This window comes from Rhincodon typus, chromosome 4 (genome assembly GCF_021869965.1).
Source record: "Rhincodon typus isolate 14 chromosome 4, sRhiTyp1.1, whole genome shotgun sequence".
NCBI classification, from domain to species: Eukaryota; Metazoa; Chordata; class Chondrichthyes; order Orectolobiformes; family Rhincodontidae; genus Rhincodon; species Rhincodon typus.
Window position 1 is genome coordinate 44,254,241 of NC_063335.1, and position 19,774 is coordinate 44,274,014.

Sequence of the window (19,774 nt, forward strand, 5' to 3'; positions counted from 1 at the left end):
ATTGTGGGGTTGAAGGGCTTGTCATATGCAGAGCAGTTGAGGACTCTGGGTCTGTCCTCAGTGGAGTTTAGAAGGATGAGAGGGGATTTGAGTAAAACTTGCATGATGCTGAGATGCCTGGATAGAGTGGATGTGGAGATGATGTTTTCACTAGTGAGAGTGACTAGGACCCGGTACACAGCATTAGAGTGAAGGGAAAACCCTTTAGAACTGAGATGAAGAAGTTCTTCAGCCAGAGGGTAGTGTCTTTGTGAAACTCATTGCCACAGAGGGCTGTGGATGCAAAGTCATTCTGTATATTTAAAACAGAGATTGATAGGTTCTTGATTAGTAAGGGGATCAAGGGTTATGAGGTTGAGAAACATATCAGCTATGATTGAATGGCAGAGCAGACTCAATGGGCCGATTGGCTTAATTCTTTTCCTGTACCTGAGAAGCTGATGTTTAAATGCAAGGTCAGGTCTAGCTTGGAAAGTGAAGATATGTTAACAATTAACACCATTATTTACATGCAAATCAATTAACAAATTCAGAGAATTAAGTAATATATGTGAGCTGCAAATTTCCAGAGCTTGCTAATTGATTTACATGTCACACAAATGACATTTACCTTTAGGATCTTTCTTAATTTGAAGAACTTGCTGCATTTGCACACCAGTTGCCTATTAAACTCACCACAGTGTTAACAACCACTTTTAATGATTTGATTATTATTAGTGGGTGCTAATCAGTGTCTCTAGCCCAGAAATTGAACAACTTATGCTTTGGACTTTTATTCATTAATTAATCTAAGAGATTTTAAAAAATGTCAGCTTTCTAAAAACAAAAATTCTTCTTGTTTTTCCCTCCTGTTTATTTTCTTTTTAATTCCATTCTTTGGTTAACTCTCTATATTTCTCTTTCTGATCTGATCTGACTCTAATCTTCTACCTAACTGTTATATCTGCTATTTCTTTCTTAATCTTAAAGTCTCATCAGTCAAGGAGGAACACTGTAGGTCCAACCATTCACTGAGTTCCCAAAAACGTTACCCTCAATATACCATTCTAAGCTGTCACTCCCTGCAAGTCTGAGTTAAAAAATTTGAGGCAAGAAGCTTAATTTATGAGGATAATGTGAGATGTGCCATTCTAGCAAGATCTGGTGCAGTATTTTCTTTCCACCTGTAGCCTTACTATTCTGAGTCCTCCTGCTATTCCAGTCTGGATCTCTTTGAAAGGAACTTTTCTGTGAACTGCCAGTGCCTTTTCAATCTTGTTTTTTCCTCAGTTTCTGGAGATAGTTTTTTCTATTGACACCCTACACATCGATGTGCCAAGAAATTTTCACAAAAGACAACACTGTCCACAGTTCATTAATGAAACTCCTCCCTATTTTGGTCTGGGGCTTCATCTTCAACATGGACTGGAACTACACACGGTAAATAACAGACTGAGCTCAAATAAAATTAAACAATAACCACTAAATTCACTGCCCTGTGTCACCCTGTTTGCACTTATTTTGGGAAATAAAGGGAAAATTATTCCCATTAATTTTAAGCGTGTGGCAGGTTTATTTCTGGGACTTTGACTGCGATGAATTAGATATTTTGAAGCTTTACAGAATTATCTTTTGGCGTATTGATCCCATTCTGTTAAACTTTGAATTCAGGATGATGTGGAAGTGAACTACAATGGCAAAAAGGATGAAACAGATTGCAATGCCGGCTATTGTGGTAAGAACAAATGAGTAGACTTTGATGGAACTGAGCTAGATTTTTCTGATATTTACATAAGCAAAGGCCACAAAGGTTATTAAGAGATTTCATAGAGCGAACATGGGGAAACTTGAGTGAGCCCTAAGCCAGGTGGCCTTTAATGTATGATAGTCATCAACAGGCCAGTTGAAGAATTTAGGAACAATTTCTCTACAAAACTGTCAGGAATATGCATATATAATGGTTGAAGCCGATTGCATTCCTGCAAATATTCAATATATTATTTTATATTTAGAGTTACACTTGCATAATAGGTGTTTGATAGACCTTCCAGATGCTGAAACCAAAACTGTGGTGAATTGTTTCAGAATATTACAGAGAGCTGAATATTTATGGCAGTGGGGATGTATTGTTCATAAATGTGAGAAATGCAGAAACTCAGCTAAATTTAATGCTAGAACTTCATTTGCACTTTATTTCTCTGTTTCTTCTGTGGCAACCAGCCAGTAAGAGAGGCTGGAGATCTGATGGGAGGGGAGGGAGTTGAATGGCAGAGATGCAGGAGGGAGTGATTGTTTTGAGAGGTGAGTATGGAGTGGGAGTGATGTTGGTGGAGTAGTTTGAAGAGATTATGGGTCAGTGAGGGGAGGATTGTGTGTTGGGGAATTTTAACATTGTAGGAAGGTCAGCTTGTAGATTTAGGCAGAGGGCTTCAAGAGAGAATTAGGATTAGTTAGAGAGCTGCAGTGGGAATCACTAGCAGTGCTGGAAAAGCACTTAACAGTTTTTTTTTTACTTGTTCTTGTCTCTCTTCAGCTGCCAGGTTTCCTGAACGCTCAAAAACTAGCTCACGATTACCGTGTCTAAAAATATTGAGCCATACAGCCTTGTTAGCTTACTTAAATAATGGAGCCATTTCTGAAGAACCAGTTGGTCCAACCTCAATCTCCCTCCATTAAATTAGAAAGGGGGTATGTTTAAGCCAGGCTGGGTTTCAGATTTTTCAAACTTTAACTTACCCCTGCCCCTGTTTAGGCTGTGAACCCTTTATAAGCCTTAGTTAGATAGACGTTGATAGAAAAGGGAGTCAAAGATTGTGAGGGGAGCAGAAAGGAACATGGAGTTAGGGTCACAATCAGGTAAACCATAATCCTATCAAATGGTGGGACAAGTTCAAAGGGCTGAATAGCTTACTTGTGCGCCTAAGTCCAATGTTTCTCTTCTACCTGTTATGGGGAGCTGAAATCCACCAAGTGCAGTTTAAAAAGAAGCCAGTAGCAATAGAAATCCAAAATCATTGTTTTCTGTATTGATTCGTAGATAGCAACATTACCAAATCTGTCCCCAACGAAGACATCTTGGATAAAGAGGCAGGGATTGGCATTGAAGATGAGGTCGGATAAAAGTACTTAATTAATAAGTACAAGCTTTTTTTTCCTTATGGATTTGCTTTAACTGTAATTGTTTATTTTAATGATGAGTTTATTGCTCTGCATTATTTACCAAAGAACCTGAATAATTAAGTACATAAGAACATAAGAACTAGGAGCAGGAGTAGGCCATCCGGCCCCTCGAGCCTGCCCCGCCATTTAATAAGATCATGGCTGATCTTTTTGAGACTCAGCTCCACTTACCCGCCTGCTCACCATAACCCTTAATTCCTTTACTGTTCAAAAATTTATCTAGCCTTGCCTTAAAAACACTCAGCGAGGTAGCTTCAACCGCTTCACTGGGCAGGGAATTCCACAGATTCACAACCCTTTGGGTGAAGAAGTTCCTCCTGACCTCAGTCCTACATCTGCTTCCCTTATTTTGAGGCAATGCCCCCTAGTCCTAATTTCACCTGCTAGTGGAAACAACCTCCCTGTCTCCACCTTATCTATTCCCTTCATAATCTTCTATGTTTCTATAAGATCTCCCCTCATTCTTCTGAATTCCAATGAGTATAATCCCAGCCTACTCAGTCTCTCCTCATAATCCAATCCTCTCAACTCTGGAATCAAACGAGTGAATCTCCTCTGCACCCCCTCCAGTGCTAGTATATCCCTTCTCAAGTAAGGAGACCAAAACTGCACACAGTACGTCAGGTGTGGCCTCACCAGGACCCTATACAGCTGCAGCATAGCCTCCTTGTTTTTAAACTCCATCCCTCTAGCAATGACAGACAAAATTCCATTTGCCTTTTTAATTACCTGCTGCACCTGCAATCCTACTTCTGGCGATTCATGCACAAGGACACCCAAGTCCCTCTGCACAGCAGCGTGCTGCAATTTTTTTACCATTTAAAACATAGTCCATTTTGCTGTTATTCCTACCAAAATGGATGACCTCACACTTATCAACATTGTACTCCATCTGCCAGATCTTTGCCCACTCACTCAGACTATCTATATCCCTCTGCAGACTTTCCGGGTCTTCTGCACACTTTGCTCTACCACTCATCTTACTGTCATCTGCAAATTTTGACACACCACACTTAGTCCCCAACTCCAAATCATCTATGTAAATTGTAAACAATTGCAGTTCCATCACTGATCCCTGAGGCACACCACTAGCCACTGACCGCCAACCAGAAAAACACCCATTTACCCCTACTCTTTGCTTTCTACAAGTCAACCAATCCTCTATCTGTGCCAATACATTACCTGTAATACCGTGCAACTTTATCTTATGTAGCAGCCTTTGGTGTGGCACCTTGTCAAATGCCTTCTGGAAATCCAGATACACCACATCCACAGGTTCCCCATTGTCCACCATGCAAGTAATGTCCTCAAAGAATTCCACCAAATTAGTTAAACATGACCTACCCATCATGAACCCATGCTGGGTGTTCCCAATGGGAAAATTTATATCCAGATGTCTTGCTATTTCTTCCTTAATGATAGATTCAAGCATTTTCCCCACTACCAAAGTTAAGCTAACTGGCCTAAAGTTACCTGCTTTTTGTCTACTTCCTTTTTTAAACAGTGGCATCACATTGTCTGTTTTCCAATCTGCGGGAACCACCCCAGAGTCCAGTGAATTTTGGTAAATAATTATTATTGCATTTGCTATTTCCCCCATCACCTGTTTTAGTACCCTAGGATGCATTTCATCAGGGCCAGGAGACTTGTCTACCTTTAGCCCCATTAGCTTGCCCATCACTGCCTCCTTAGTGATAATGATATTTCTAGGTCCTCACCTGCTATAACCTTCTTGCCATCAGTTTTCGGCATGTCATTTGTGCCTTCCACTGTGAAGACTGACACAAAATAACTGTTTAATGCCTCGGCTATTTCCTCATTCCCAGTTATTAAATTGACCTTCTTATCCTCTAAAGGACCAATGTTTACCTTCGCCACTCTTTTACGATTTACATATTTATAGAAACTTTTGCTGCCTGTTTTTATATTCTGAGCTAATTTACTTTCATAATCTCATAATAAGTAAGAAGGGTTACTCCTATGAGTGTACGTATACCTTCTCTATACTGTATAAAGTAAATGTTCTCTTTAATGAAAGAAATTATCCTTCACATAACTCAATACATAACTTAATATTTCCCCAGTTCTTGTAAACCGCACAGATTTTCCATGACTAGGGCTAGAGGGTAACAAATTTTTGTTGCTCTGTGTTCAGCAAAGTTTTACATTCCTGAGCCGGCATGACCTGCGTTAATCAGGTCTGTTATACTAATACATAGTAAGCTTACAATATTTAATATATCTCACAGCATTTAAAGGGAATGCATTTTTGGTAGAAAGAAATGACATCCCAAATCATTGTCACAATGGAGCAGCAGTTTTGGTGAAACTTCAGTTTGCTGATGCATCTCGAGGTATTGTTTGAAGGTAGAAGATTGCCAGTATCACCACTGCACAATGGGCTATATAAAATACAAGCTATAATGAATGTAAGATGTAACATTTAAAACGGTTGCCTTTAATTCAAGGTAAAATGGAACAGTAGTGTGCAAAATGTGATCTCCTCCTAGTTCTGCCTGGAGATAAGTTCATGATATCTGATTGTAATGCAAATGAGGTTTAGCTCAAAACCTATTAATGTACACATAGAGACAAGAAAAGGCAGCTGTTCTTACTGCTTGCAGATGATCAAATTATCAGAGACAGACTGTAAGCAGATCCTGCAATGCCAGGCAGAAGAAAAGGATTGCTTTTCACTTAATCACCAAATGGAATGTTGGTGACGACAGAACCACTGTCTAAGGGATTGAAGCTTGATGTGGAAAATTGAAGACCCAAGAGTCATCAGTGGATTTCTTGTTGTTGGCAGGCCATTCAGAGTATTGAGCTAAGAGGACTGTGCTTAAATGGACATTGGACGTTTCACCCTGGTTGGGAGGCAGAAGAGAGCAGCTGGACTAGTGGGAAACATTTGGTGCTTTAAATATTAGGTTACATACCTGCTAAGAATCTGCTGTAATGTATAATATGACGTAGGGTTTTCAATCGTGTTAAGAGCTTACTGGGGAATGCCATCTGTATAGTTTAAAGTATTAGTTGTCTACTATGTAATGTTGAACCAGTGTTGATTTTATTACAGTAAAAGTGTTAAAACTTAAAATGTTCTGCCATGCGCTAAGTTGTTCACTAGAAAATTAATATCACTATAATTATCTGTATAGTTGGTACGAGGAAGAAATATGTTGATGTTCACAGGCCTTCGAATTCTTATCATGCAAATCCATTTTGCAGTGAACGGACTTTGCAGCAGAAGCTTATTCATTTTTGCAACTCTTTAACATGAATAACACTGATGATGCAACACTTGACATAGACAAACATCCTAAGTAAGGAAAGTACCATTTTTGACAGGAGCAGAGTTTTCAATTGTGCCATACAAGTCTGGAGTTGGGTCTTGTGTTCTGCATAGCAGTGAGCAACAGGCAATATGGTTTGGTTTGCCAATCAAAAATGCAGTGGTATTGACTGAAGAGCAGCAATCATAGTCAGAAGTTAAACCTGGCATTTTGCTGTAGTTCCAGTAGAAGACTGTAGCTTTGTAATTACTGTCGCTGAAATATTCTGTTTTTACAACTTAATGTTGAAACTTTATGATGTGAATCATTGTTTAATTTTCTTTTTGGGGTGTGGAAGGTTGGTAAAGTGAAACTAACTGCAGAATAATAGATCAATAAATATGCAACGGAGACATTTTTAGGTATGAATTACTATCCTGGTGTAATGTACAAGTTAGCTCTCTCTGTAGTAAAGATTGGTGAGAGAAAGGGAGGTGAAAAGAAATTGCCAAGCTGGTAGTTTACTTGTTCTGGAGCTGAAGAAATTTGCTTATAAAATCCCAGGCCCAGGATATTCCTCAATATTCCAGCATTTGTCGCCTATTTGTAATGGACATTGAAGCTGTTAAAGATGTCTGGACCTAAGGCATTACCCAGAGGACTTTCTGGAATCTCTATCAGTCTGTTCTAGATGGTAAGAATAATGCAACATTTGCCTGTCTTGGACCTCTGGTTCCAACCTGTGGAACTGAGCACATAATATTTTGTCCAGGTCTATTGTTCTCCAATTCCAACCTAAAACTGTTTGTCAAAGGACACCAATTCCCGTAATGAAAGGGGCTGATCATTAAAACAGGTGCATATTTTATACCTGATAGTTGGTCTCTTTAAATATAGCCGGCCCAGGGAAATGAGATCATTCTAATGCTGGTACTGCCCAATAAACCTCGGGCAATTGAATGGAAGCTTTCTCCCTTTCCCGCACTAAATAGCATTCTGGTCTGGAGGAGAGGTTAGGGATTCATTTCCAAACTTTATTAAACTACAATAAGATTGCTGCTAAAAGCTAGAATAGGTTTAGATTCTTGTTCTTAAAAAAAAGACTGAAGGATGAACTTATTTGTTTGAGGTGAGAGACTCCTGCATGACCTGCCACCCTCTACTACCTTTCCTGGCGGTAACCTTTCTACCTGACTGTATCTGTGAATTTTCTCCCTTCAAACAGCTGCCATCCATCACACCCCCTAGCTTCTGTAAATTCCTTATTGCATATAACTGCAGCTCCAACTGATCCATGCAATCTGATAGGATTCACAACTAAACACACTTCCTGCAGACATAATCATCAGTAACATGGAAACTCTCCCTAATCTCCAACATCCAACAGGAAGAGCATGTCACTCTACTAAAGGCCATCTTTGTACCTTAACTATGTACAGACCCAGAAAACAGCACAGTCTTACTGCTCTAAAAAACACTGCTCTAGACTAACGTCGTACCTATGTTTTATATTTTTCAAGTTTAATCAAGAGACATATCTGAATAAAACGTAATCAAAAAAGATTCCACTCTACTCCCTATTGCAACTTTACAAAATATCACTGATAGCCACAGGTGAGGTTGGCTAACGTGGTGCCACTATTTAAGAAAGGTGGTAAGGAAAAGCCAGGGAACTATAGACCGGTGAGCCTGACATCAGTGGTGGGTGAGTTGTTGGAGGGAATCCTGAGGGACAGGATTTCCATGTATTTGGAAAAGCAAGGACTGATTAGGGACAGTCAACATGGCTTTGTGTGCGAGAAATCATGTTGAACGAAATTGATTGAGTTTTTTGAAGAAGCAATGAAGAGGATTGATGAGGGCAGAGCAGTGGACATGATCTGTATGGAGTTCAGTAGGGCGTTCAACAAGGTACCTTATGGTAGACTGGTTAGCAAGGTTAGATCACATTGGAATACAGGGAGAACTAGCCATTTGGGTACAAAACTGGCTCGAAGGTAGAAGACAGAGGGCGGTTGTGGAGAGTTGCTTTTCAGACTGGAGGCCTATGACCAATGGTGCACCACAAGGATCGGTGCTGGGTCCACTGCTTTTCGCCATTTATATAAATGATTTGAATGTGAACATAGGAGGTATGGTTAGTAAGTTTGCAGATGACACTAAAATTGGACGTGTAGTGGACAGCCAAGAAGGTTACCTCAGAGTACACCAGGATCTTGATCAGATGGGCCAATGGGCCAAGGAGTGGCAGATGGACCTAAATTTAGATAAATATGAGCTGCTGCATTTTAGAAAGGCAAATCAAGGCAGGACTTTACACTTAATGGTAAGGTCCTGGAGAGTGGGTTGCTGAACAAAGAGACCTTGGAGTGTAGGTTCGTAGTTCCTTCAAAGTGGAGTTGCAGATAGATAGGATAGTGAAGAAGGTGTTTAGTATATAGTCATAGAGATATACAAGAGAGAAACAGACCCTTCAGTCCAACTCATCCATGCTGACCAGATATCCTATATAAATCTAGTCCCATTTGCCAGCATTTAGCCTAAATCCCTCTAAACCCTTCCTATTCATATACCCATCCAGATGCCTTTTACATGTTGTAATTGGATCAGCTTCCACCATTTCCTCTGGCAGCTCATTCCATACACGCACCGCCCTCTGAAAAAGTTGCCCTTTAGGACTCTTTTGTATCTTCCCCTCTTGCCTTAAATCTGTGCTCCCTAGTTTTGGACTCCCCACCCTGGGGAAACTACCTTGCCTATTCATCTTATCCATGCCCCTCATGATTTTATAAACTTCTATAAGGTCACCCCTTGGTCTCCGACGCTCCAGGGAAAATAGCCCGTTTATTGATCAGTGCTTTGAGTATAGGAGTTGGGAGGTCATATTGGCGCTGTCCAGAGTTCTGTGTGCAGTTCTGGTCTACCTGCTATAGGAAGGATGTTGTGAAACTTGAAAGGGATCGGAAAAGATTTACAAGGATGTTGCCAGGGTTGGAGGGTTTGAGCTATAGGGAGAGGCTGAATAGGTTGGGGCTATTTTTCCTGGTGCTGAGGGGTGACCTTATAGACTTGTATAAAATCATGAGGGTTATCACGAGACATCACAAGGTCTTTTCCCTGGGGTGGGCGAGTCCAAAACTGGAAGGTATAGGTTTAAGGTGAGAGGGGAAGGATTTAAAAGAGATGCAAGGGGCATCATTTTCATGCAGAGGGTGGTGCATGTATGGAATGAGCTGCCAAAAGAAATGGTGGAGGCTGGTACAATTACAACATTTAAAAGACACCTGGATAGGCATATGAATAGGAAGAGTTTAGTGGGATATGGGCCAAATGCTGGCAAATGGGACTTGATTTATCCTGGATATCTGGTCAGCATGGATGAGTTGGACTGAAGGATGTGTTTCCATGCTGTACAGCTCTATGATTCTATGACCTTTTGGCCTTTAAAATTACAAAAGGAATAGATAATGGTGATGCTGTCTCAACTTGCAGGTAAGAGCAGCAGAAGTAAAGCCCATAAATATACGATAATCACTAATTAATAAATCCAATGGGAATTAAGAAGAAACATCAAAACCGAGAGAGTGTTAGAATGTAATATTTGTTGCTGGTTTAGATGAATAGCATCGATGCATTTAAGGGGAACTCAGATAAGAATGTTAGGGAGAAGGGAATCTATGCATCTGTTATGGGAATGATGAAAAGGGTGGGAAGATGCTTGAATGGCATATTAACACTAGTATGGAGCTTTTGGGCAGATTGTTTCTCAGCGGGAAATACTTTATATATGTGATCATCCAGGTGCTTCACTTTTCCCTTCTTGGCAATGGGACATCAGACTCGATACGTGCCTCCCGATCGATGGAGTTAAGGGATTTCCTATCAGTTCTTTCAAAATGAAAACATGGCTGCACCACACCACTCTTACAATTAAAATATTCAATTCTGGATGCCCTACAACATATTGGAAAGCACAGAAGTAATGATCCTGTTCAGTGTTTATAACAAATTCATTTGTTCCTTTCTGCTTACAAAGACTAAATTGTTGTACCAACGAGTTTCAGAATTGGTACATATTGATCCGGTCCCTCGTCTGGGTCAGAAGTCACATGACACCAGGATATAGTCCAAGTTTATTTGAAACCACAAACTTTTGGAGCGCTGCTTCTTTGTCAGCTGCTCCTTTGTCACAAAATTCATCAGGCTCCACCATCCCACTTATGACTAAGCCATATCATAAAGTTAATTTCCCTTCTTACTTTAAGCTGTCTACTAAAGAAACGCTGGGCTAAAAGTTGATAACACCATGAAAGGGGTGTGGGAATTGTATGGGGGTGTGGGAATTGTGATGCATGATTGCCTGTTGCTTCCAATACAAGCCAATTCTGGGCTCCCTGCTAATTTGCATGATTTCTGCATGTAGCCAGTGCTAAATGTGCTTTTGGGTGGCTGCATAATTCAGTTACTCTGTACTACTTAAATCTAGCCTTGCATCTCTGAGGGGAGACACCTTTTGGGTAATTCAGGTTCTACAGCCATTTGTGGAAAGGCTGTGCTGTACAGAATGAAGAATGAGTTACTGTGCGACAGGTTAGTGTGTGCTCCTGAAGCTATTCCTGTACCACACTGGGTATGTTGGTGGAGAGGAGGAGAGATGTGATCTGTGCACAGAGGACTAGAGGATAGCCTCCAGCCAAACTGCACAGAAGCAGTGAGACCAGATAGTTATGGTGATCAATGTCAGATCTCCAGCCTAAGGATTATGCTGCAGTTTCACAAGTTTAGTGACCTTATGGCTGGTCAAGATTAATAAATTTGTCTTAAAAGACAAGATACTACCAATTAAATGGACAATAAATGCTAACCCAGCCAATGACACCCACATTATAGAATTCCTACAGTGCAGAAAGAGGACATTTGGCCCATCAAGTCTGCACCAACCCTCCAAAGAGCATCCCACTCAGACGCAGTCCTCCCCACCATTTCCCTGCAACCCCATATTCACCACGGCTAATTCATTTAACCTGCACATCCCTGGGCACCACAGGACAGTTTAGCGTGGCCAATCTACCTAATCTGCACATCTTTGAACTGTGGGAGAAAACTGGAGCACCAGACGGAAAACATGCAGACAGGGACAGAATGTGCACATTCAACACAGACAGTCACCCAAGGCTGGAATCAAATTTGGGTTGTTAGTGCTGTGAGGCAGCAGTGCTGAACACTGAGCCACTGTGGCACCCAGGGCATGAGCTTAAAAAGAGCTGAACCACCAGCCTCAGTTGCTGCTGAACGCCCATTACTAACAATCTTTATGAATTGTGAATTATATGTCATATTAATCATTCACATCATCCTGTTGTTTATAGCAGTGGTGCAAATCTGACACCACTTCTCTCAGGATACAGAAAATGTCAGCTACTCAACCATCAAAGCCATAGATGGAACCCCTCATTCATTGACACACTTCTGTTTCACTTGCAGCACAAGTAGGTAACAAGCACAGTCAGAGAGGAACCTGTGGCTGTTATTAAACAGCCATGAAGTCCTAGCTAGGGGCTGGTCTGACATCACTGAGGATGATGGTATCTCCAAACATATTCCTCCAGATCACATTTCACTTTCCCTTCATTCCTATAACTCTTCCGTGAAGGGCACCTTTTATCCTAGAAAGCTAGTAACATTTTACAGTGACTGTCTATATCTCATAGCCCATGCAGGCCTTTAATTGACAAGACAAAATGTTAGAATCAAGTGATGTAAAGCTGGTGTAGCCTATGGGTTGTGCTTAATGGGGAAAAAACATTTTTCTTTGCGAAGAGATAGCAAGGACTGCAGATGTTGGAGTCAGAGATAACACAGTGTGGAGCTGGAGGAACACAGCAGGCCAGGCAGTATCAGAGGAGCAGGAAAGTGGACGTTTTGGGTCAGGACCCTTCTTCAGAAATGGGCCATTTCAGCCATTTCTGAAGAAGGGTCCCCACCTGACACATCAACTTTCCTGCTCCTCTGATACTGCCTGGCCTGCTATGTTCCTCCAGCTCCACACTGTGTTATCTCTTTCTTTGCAAAGAGTTGCAATACAGCCCTGGATTATTTGATACAAGATTTATTTTCGATTCTCTCATGGGATGTGGATATTGTTGTCTGGGCCAGCATTTGTTACCTATCCCTTGTTGCCAGTGAGAAGGTAGGGAAGAGTTACCACCTTGAATCGCTGCAATCCATTTGGTGTAGGTGGACCCACAGTGCCATTAGGAAGGATTGATTAGTGTTTGCCTTGATTATATGGAAAGGACAATGTGCTAACCTAAGATTTCGGATTAGGAAGTGGCGGCCGGCTGCAGGAAACAAGAAACCTATGGCTATACAAAGTATAGTGAGAGAAAATGGATATTTGAGCCAAGAGTTCAAAAAGGTGTACTGAATGAGCCTACCTCTCATTTTTCCAGTATCTGTTATATCTGCTTCCAAACAATCATTATTGGTCACGGTTTATTTCCTGAATTAACTTGGGTGCATAATTGATATTTTACAGGATGTGAATGCACACAAACCTAACTCAGGACAGAGCAATAAATGTACTGAAGATTACCACCAGACAAAAGCTGCTACATCATGTAAACAAAAGCAGGACAAGGTGATAAACAGATTAATATTGGCTTTCGACACCTCCCTACTTTCTTGCTAAAGAAAATACTTTACGCAAAGTAATTTATGCTAAACAGAAAATTTGACACAATTTTGAATGTATGGTTGTAATATGTTAACAGTGCTCTTTCCCTTTCTTAACTACAAATTTAACATAACGCAGCACCTTATGTAATTTCTAGTATATAAATCACCCTATTGTGTAAACCTGTTTTGAGAATTTAGATAAAATAATTCTGTGCACAAATCAGCCTGCTAAAATGTTCCATTTATCAGTGATAGTAGGAACTGCAGATGCTGGAGAATCCGAGACAACAAGGTGCAGGGCTGGATGAACACAGCAGGCCAAGCAGCATCATAGGAGCAGAGAGGCTATAGTAGGCCATTTATCATACTTGATTTCCAGTCCTATCAGATGGTACAGTTCTGTCCTCATTTCTGTGCTGAAATTTATTTCCTTATGGTTGCAACTTACTTTTCTTTTACTCCCAAGACAAATGTCTGTGAATAGTGCAGTGGAGTGTCCACACGGACAAATTTACCCAACAGTAGAGCAAATATCTATGAGGTATATTGTTGTACAAAATATTTTTAAAAATCCAGCATGCAGGTGTTCCTTAAATTCAACTTAAAAATAGTACAGAGTTGTAATACAACCTCATGTAGTTCATAAAACACAGAAGAAATAAAGTAATATTTTGTCTTTATTCCTGTTAGCACAAAGGGATAAAGTGAAGAGTTTCATACTCATTTCTACTTCTGTCTTGTTAAGAATAGTGGAGGAAAATGCATCTCAAAGTTTTTCATCTTCCCTATAAAGTTGAAAATTTTAGAGTTTACTTCTGCAACAGATTTTATGGATTATTGAGTTTTCACAGTTCCTAGAATATTATCTGCATGCATTATTACCCATAATAATAAATGATCATAATGCATCTTCACTTACTGTCAATATTGAGTAAATTTAATAATGGAACTCATTTTCAGGCAGCAAAGTTGAAATATAATCAAGGGAAATCGTCTGAGTTCAAATTGCTTGCAACTGAAAATATAAGACTCCAGAGTTGTGTGAATGAGCTCCAATACAAGGTACTCTGTATTGTGAAAGTTACATAAGTATTTAATTCTGTGCTCCTAATTGCTTTTTCTTTCAGCAGTAGAACAGTGTTAGGCTTACTTCATCTTGTGTGAAGATACACCTCCGAGATAACAACAGTGCTGAAATATAATTTTTTTTTTAGTTTTTTTTTCTCTCTGAGAACAAAATTGCTTTTTAGCATTCTGATGAAACTTCACATATTAAAAGCATGTTAGAAATTTGGAGGAACATTTGAACTCCTGGTTTGTTCTGTTAATACCCTGGGATTTGCACTGCAGATCAAAATGAAAGAATTGTTTTAAAAACTGAGGATAGCAGTGTGGTTTGAAAGGAAGTTATCTGATATTTATTACGAACACTTTGTACAGCTGTGGTTTATTACAGTTTTTGCAGATGAACTGGAGGCAGGAGGTTATGTACAGATGGAGGTTTGGTTGGGAACAAGAAGCTGATTATCATTGATAACTGTTCACTAGTCCACAGATGGAAGGCCTTTGCCTTCCAACAACCTGTGATTGGTTCTCAGGTAATTGAACTGCTTGAGGAGTGGGAACAAGATGCTGAGAAGCCATCAGGTCTTTATCAATGAGGAACTCTCTCCATTCTCTGCAGTAAGCCACTTTTAAAACTGAAAAAAAAAGAGCTTATCTTTCTTTCAGCAGCTGCTTAAACTCCAACTTCTAATTGAGAAATATATAATTGTCTAACTGAACCAGCCATCCTCTTGCAAACCAGTGAAAGCATCCAAAGAAGGATAGCTAAGAAGTAACATTCTGACCAGCACAAGAATCATAAGAATCATCTTAGCAAGCTTTGAATAGGAACCACAGGACTGCTGTGTCCAGTTCTTCCCCCAGTCCATAATCCATTTTGTGTGTGTGTAAAGGAATTTTATGAATGAATTAGTTTTAATGAGTAGAGTTATATGCTGATGGGTTGTAATTCTTTATCTGTAGTTACAGTCTAATTACTTCTAACAAATAGTAATTATTTGTTAAGTACAGAAACCTGGCTATGAAAATCAGGTAAATGGAGGAATTTTTGCATATATTTTTTGCATATATAACTTTTTTGACAACTCTGAGCCTAGCGGGGTTTGATTTGCAGCATTCTACCTATTAAGGGTGTGACTCAAAAATTTCTTGTAAACACTCAAAAATAGAATGAGATTTGAAGAGAGCTATGGATGAGGATTCTTCCAATGTTATTCCAAAATTGTATGTGAGAGTACATGAGAAGGGACTTTAATGATATTTTGTGTGGTTTTCTCTCCAGCTAGTGGAAGCACCTGGCGCATTCTACACAGTTGCAACTGAAATTCATTTATGGAGAAACAGGAGCTGCAGCCCATTGTACCTCTTCATTGTACCAATGCACAATGGAACTCACTGTGCATCAGTGAGCAGGTTTGCTGAGCAAGTGCTACTTGCTAACACTGTCCCTTCCATCACTTTGCTGTTTGAGAGTAGACTGAGTAGGTGGTAATTGGCCAAGTTGAAATTTTCCTACATTTCATGGACAGGGCATATCTGGTAGTTTTCCACATTGTCTGGTAGATGCTAGTTTTTTTTATTCATTCATGGGATGAGGGTGTCATTGGCTAGGCCAGTGTCTTGTAACTATATTGGATAGATTAGCTAGGGGTGTAGCCCCCAGAGCACAAATCTTCAGGACTAATGCTGGAATATTGTCTGGGCTCATACTTTTCAGTATCAGTACCTTCGGCCATTACTTGATATCACAGAATGAACTGAATTGGTTGAAAACTAGCTACTGTGATGCTGAGGCCGTTTGGAGGAATTTGAGATGGATTGTCCACTTGGAACGTGTAACTAAAGATGGATGGAAGTGCATCAGCCTTATCTTGCAAAGAATATGTATGTGGGTCATATTTCCAAAAACTGGCAAATTGAATCATACAGCATATCCTTTTGGCAGTTTGCAACAAGTACTAACCGTCCCAAACCAGTCCATATTTGCAAAACTCACAACAGTGTCTAACAATTGAGATTGAGATGTTTTCTGGATAGTCTAATGTGCAAGGAAATACCATGAGAACCAATTTAGAATTGTCGACTGGGCTTGTAACGTGACACACTTCCTTGTACAAGAATCTGCGCACATAGGGCCGTGACTTTGCAGACGGATAGAAAATGTTGAATAAACTGCACATGTTTCAACTTTATAAAATAGGTCGACAGTCATTCGCTGTTTCAAAATTGGCCAACCTGTCTAATTTCCAATTTAAATGAGCCTGGCTGTTAACAGTCAATCAGCATTAATGTGTGCATTCACCATTGAATGCCTGTATCGTTGGCAAATGGACTTTAAATTGATCATGCAGTATAAATGTTGCATATCCCCTTAAATTTGTATTTTTGCAAATTATCTCATGAGTGCAAGACAAAAAAACTTTAAAAGAGAATTGTCTTTTGTTCAGCAATACTGATGAAAATGAAATTTCTGACCACTTGGGTTTTGCTGTCATTTGTGGAAGTATGTTTCTTTGGGATGGTGTTTCTGCTACCTGATCCATTTTCAATGGAATCTGATATATTTTGGAAGCAGGTGATGTTTGATATTAATGTCCTATCCAAAGTACCAACTCCCTGCAGTAAACACCTGACAACTCTGCCGATAATACTTCATTACCGAGGAAAATCGACCATAAAAGAGAAACCAGAAAAATTGTCCTTTTACTTTGAAAGCTTGTTATAACTTACAGTCTCCTAACTTCCCAAAACATTGTTTTAGGTAATCAAAATAAAGTTTATTACACTCTTCTGAAGTAATTAGTTTTGTTAAAATGGAGCCCACCCAAGGTTTGCTCAGATTACTAGACAGATCAGAAGAAAAATGGTCAGATTCTCATTAGTTCAAGAAGATCAAAACTTCAGATTAGGTGCTGATCTCCAGTGGCAATTTAGCATGCCAGCCCACCTAATTTTCACATCTTTGAACTGTGGGAGGAAACCAGAGCACCCAGAGGGGACCCATGCAGACACGGGGAGAATGTGCAGACTCCACACAGACAGCTGCCCATGGTTCGAATCGAACTCGAGTCCTTGGCGCTGTGAGGCAGTAGTGCGAAACACCGAGCCACCATGTCACCCTTTATGATTGTGTGATTGAAAAGGGTGTATCTTTTTATTCTGTATTTTTGAAATGAGGCAAGGACTGTTTTTGAAAGCGAAGGATATCCTGAATGATAGGCCTTCAATAACTACAGTCATCTTGCTGTGGCTTAGATACAACTTCAGTTTTACTTGGCTTAATAGTCATTGCTGCCTTGATTGGTATCACTTCACCTCTTGATTCCAGCACTATTTTTGTCCATTTTTAGGCTATGGTTGTAATGGGGCCAGGAGCTGAGTGGTCCTGGTAGAACCCAAGCTGAACATCAGTAAGCAGGTTATTTTAAGTAAGTGCTGCTTGATTAGCAGTGTTGGTGACAACTTCCATCACTTTACTAGTGACTGGGAGTACACTGAGAGTGATAATTGGCCAGATCAAATATGTCCTGTTCTTATGAACAGAGTGCACCTGAACAATTGTCCTCAATGCCGAATATCTGCCATTGTTGTACTGGAACAGTATGGCTTGATGTGGGGCTGGTTCTGCAGCACAAGCCTTCAGCAACATTGCTGGATATTGTCTGGGTTGTGACTTTTCTGCATTCTGATGTACTGAACCACTTTTTGAGAACACATGGAGTGAATTGAATTAACTTAAGTCTGTTTCAGTTAAGGGAAGGTGTTAGGTTGTAATCAATGATGTTTCCTTCTCTGCAGTTGACTTGTTATCATGAGCCTTTATGAAGTTTTGAAGAGCATTTGCAGGGCTGCTCTTTTCTAATTGTGTTGCTAACTCTTAGTGGATTTATCCTGCTGTCTGGATAGGACATATCCAAGGGATATGAAAGTGTTTTGGACGTTGTTTGAAAGATGGTCACATTCACAGAATATGTCACTTGACTGGTCTGTGAGACAGCTCTTGAAATTTTGGCAAGTTTCCAGATTTCAAAATGTACATAAGTGTATTATTGTGGGATGTGGCATTGCTGGCTGGAACAGCATTTATTGCCCATTGAGAAGGTGATGGTGAGCCACCTTCTTGAACTGGGGTCCAAGTAGAACAGGCACATGCCATAATGCAATTAGGAAGGGAAGAGAATTTGCATTGTCTACTGGGCTGATGGCACCTTGCCATGTGGGGCTCATTGATGAGTACTGGATGGTCTGCTCACTTCAAATTTTTTTTTGGAGTAATTTGATACCACTACATCTTGCAATGACATTTCAGAGAACAGGTAAGAACCAACCACACTGTATAGATCTGGAATGACAACAGATCAGATTGCATATGGATAGCCAATTTCCTTCCCTAAAGGTGGCTTTTCATAGTCACCATTTTTGATGCTAACTTTTTATCTAGATTAATTCAGTTCAGAGATCCTCAACTGCCTTCGTGGAATTTTGCTGCTGTCTCCAGGTCATTAACCCACACCTTTTTAGATTACTAGCACAGTTCCTTAATTAAAAACATGTGATGTTTCAAATCTATAAAATCTTCATCACGTTCAAATCTCACCTGTTTCAGAGATATGTAATAACACCTCTGAAGAGGTTGATCTAGAAAATGCCTAAAACATTTGTCAGTATTGCCTCCAACTCCTTTTGTCAGCTCTCCTGGAATTCAACTATTAGATCAACCAAGAATTGAGTAGTTGTTTAGCAGGACCATTTTTCCTACAAGTGAAATTCCAATTCAGGTGCCAGGACCTGGACAAAAAGAAGACTATATCAAAGCAGTTCAAAAATCATTTAAACAATTTAGTTGGTAAGTTTAGTGAGCTTGTTCAAATTGCGTAAATCTTCTTGGTACATTTTATTTGTTTATTCATATTTGAGCAAGAAAATAAAATAGATGAGCTATTTGATTAATCTCTCTGGCAGTATATGCTAGGGTAGTAAATGGTACCTTTGGAAAACTAAGAGACTTGACTCTAACTTTGCTGTATCCACTTTTAAATAATGTATCGAATTGATAATGAACATATTTGAGACAAGCATTTTTGCTGTGTGGACGTGTGACACTTTGGAAATACTGGTGAAGCCGCAATTTTCTTGCAACAGTTTGAAAGTACAACAGTCACAGTATACACTACACAATACCTCAACCATTGATCGACCTTTCAGTAGATTAACAATATGGTGAATTTTTGTTTCATCCACGGGATGAGGGCATTGCCAGCAATGTCAGCATTTATTGCTCATCCCTAATTGTCCAGAAGGCAGTTAAGAGTCAACCCACTGCTGTGGGTTTGGAGTCACATGGAGGCCACATCAGGTAAAGATGACTATTTCCTTCCCTAAAGGACATCAGTGAACCAGACAGGTTATTCTGACAATCAGCAATGAATTCACAGTCATCATTAGATTCTTAATTCCAGATTTTTATTGAATTCAAATTCCACCATCTGTCATGGCGGGATTTGAACCTGGGTTCCCAGAACATTACTTGGCTCTCCAGCAATAATATCATTAGACCATTGCCTTCCCCGAAGTTCGTTAGGACTGCTCCCGAATTT

The 19,774-nt window shown here is 39.9% G+C and overlaps 1 protein-coding gene across 1 annotated transcript in view; it reads left to right on the forward strand.

Moving 5' to 3' along the window:
• LOC109932063 (cancer-associated gene 1 protein homolog) overlaps nucleotides 1-19,774 on the forward strand; it is a 100,314-nt gene that overhangs the window by 65,022 nt on the left and 15,518 nt on the right. The window contains exons 16-17 of the mRNA XM_048595442.1: nucleotides 1,651-1,714; nucleotides 12,973-13,074. Of these exons, the coding sequence (XP_048451399.1) occupies nucleotides 1,651-1,655 (5 nt within the window). The 3' untranslated portion in view covers nucleotides 1,656-1,714; nucleotides 12,973-13,074. The remainder of the gene's footprint in view (nucleotides 1-1,650; nucleotides 1,715-12,972; nucleotides 13,075-19,774) is intronic.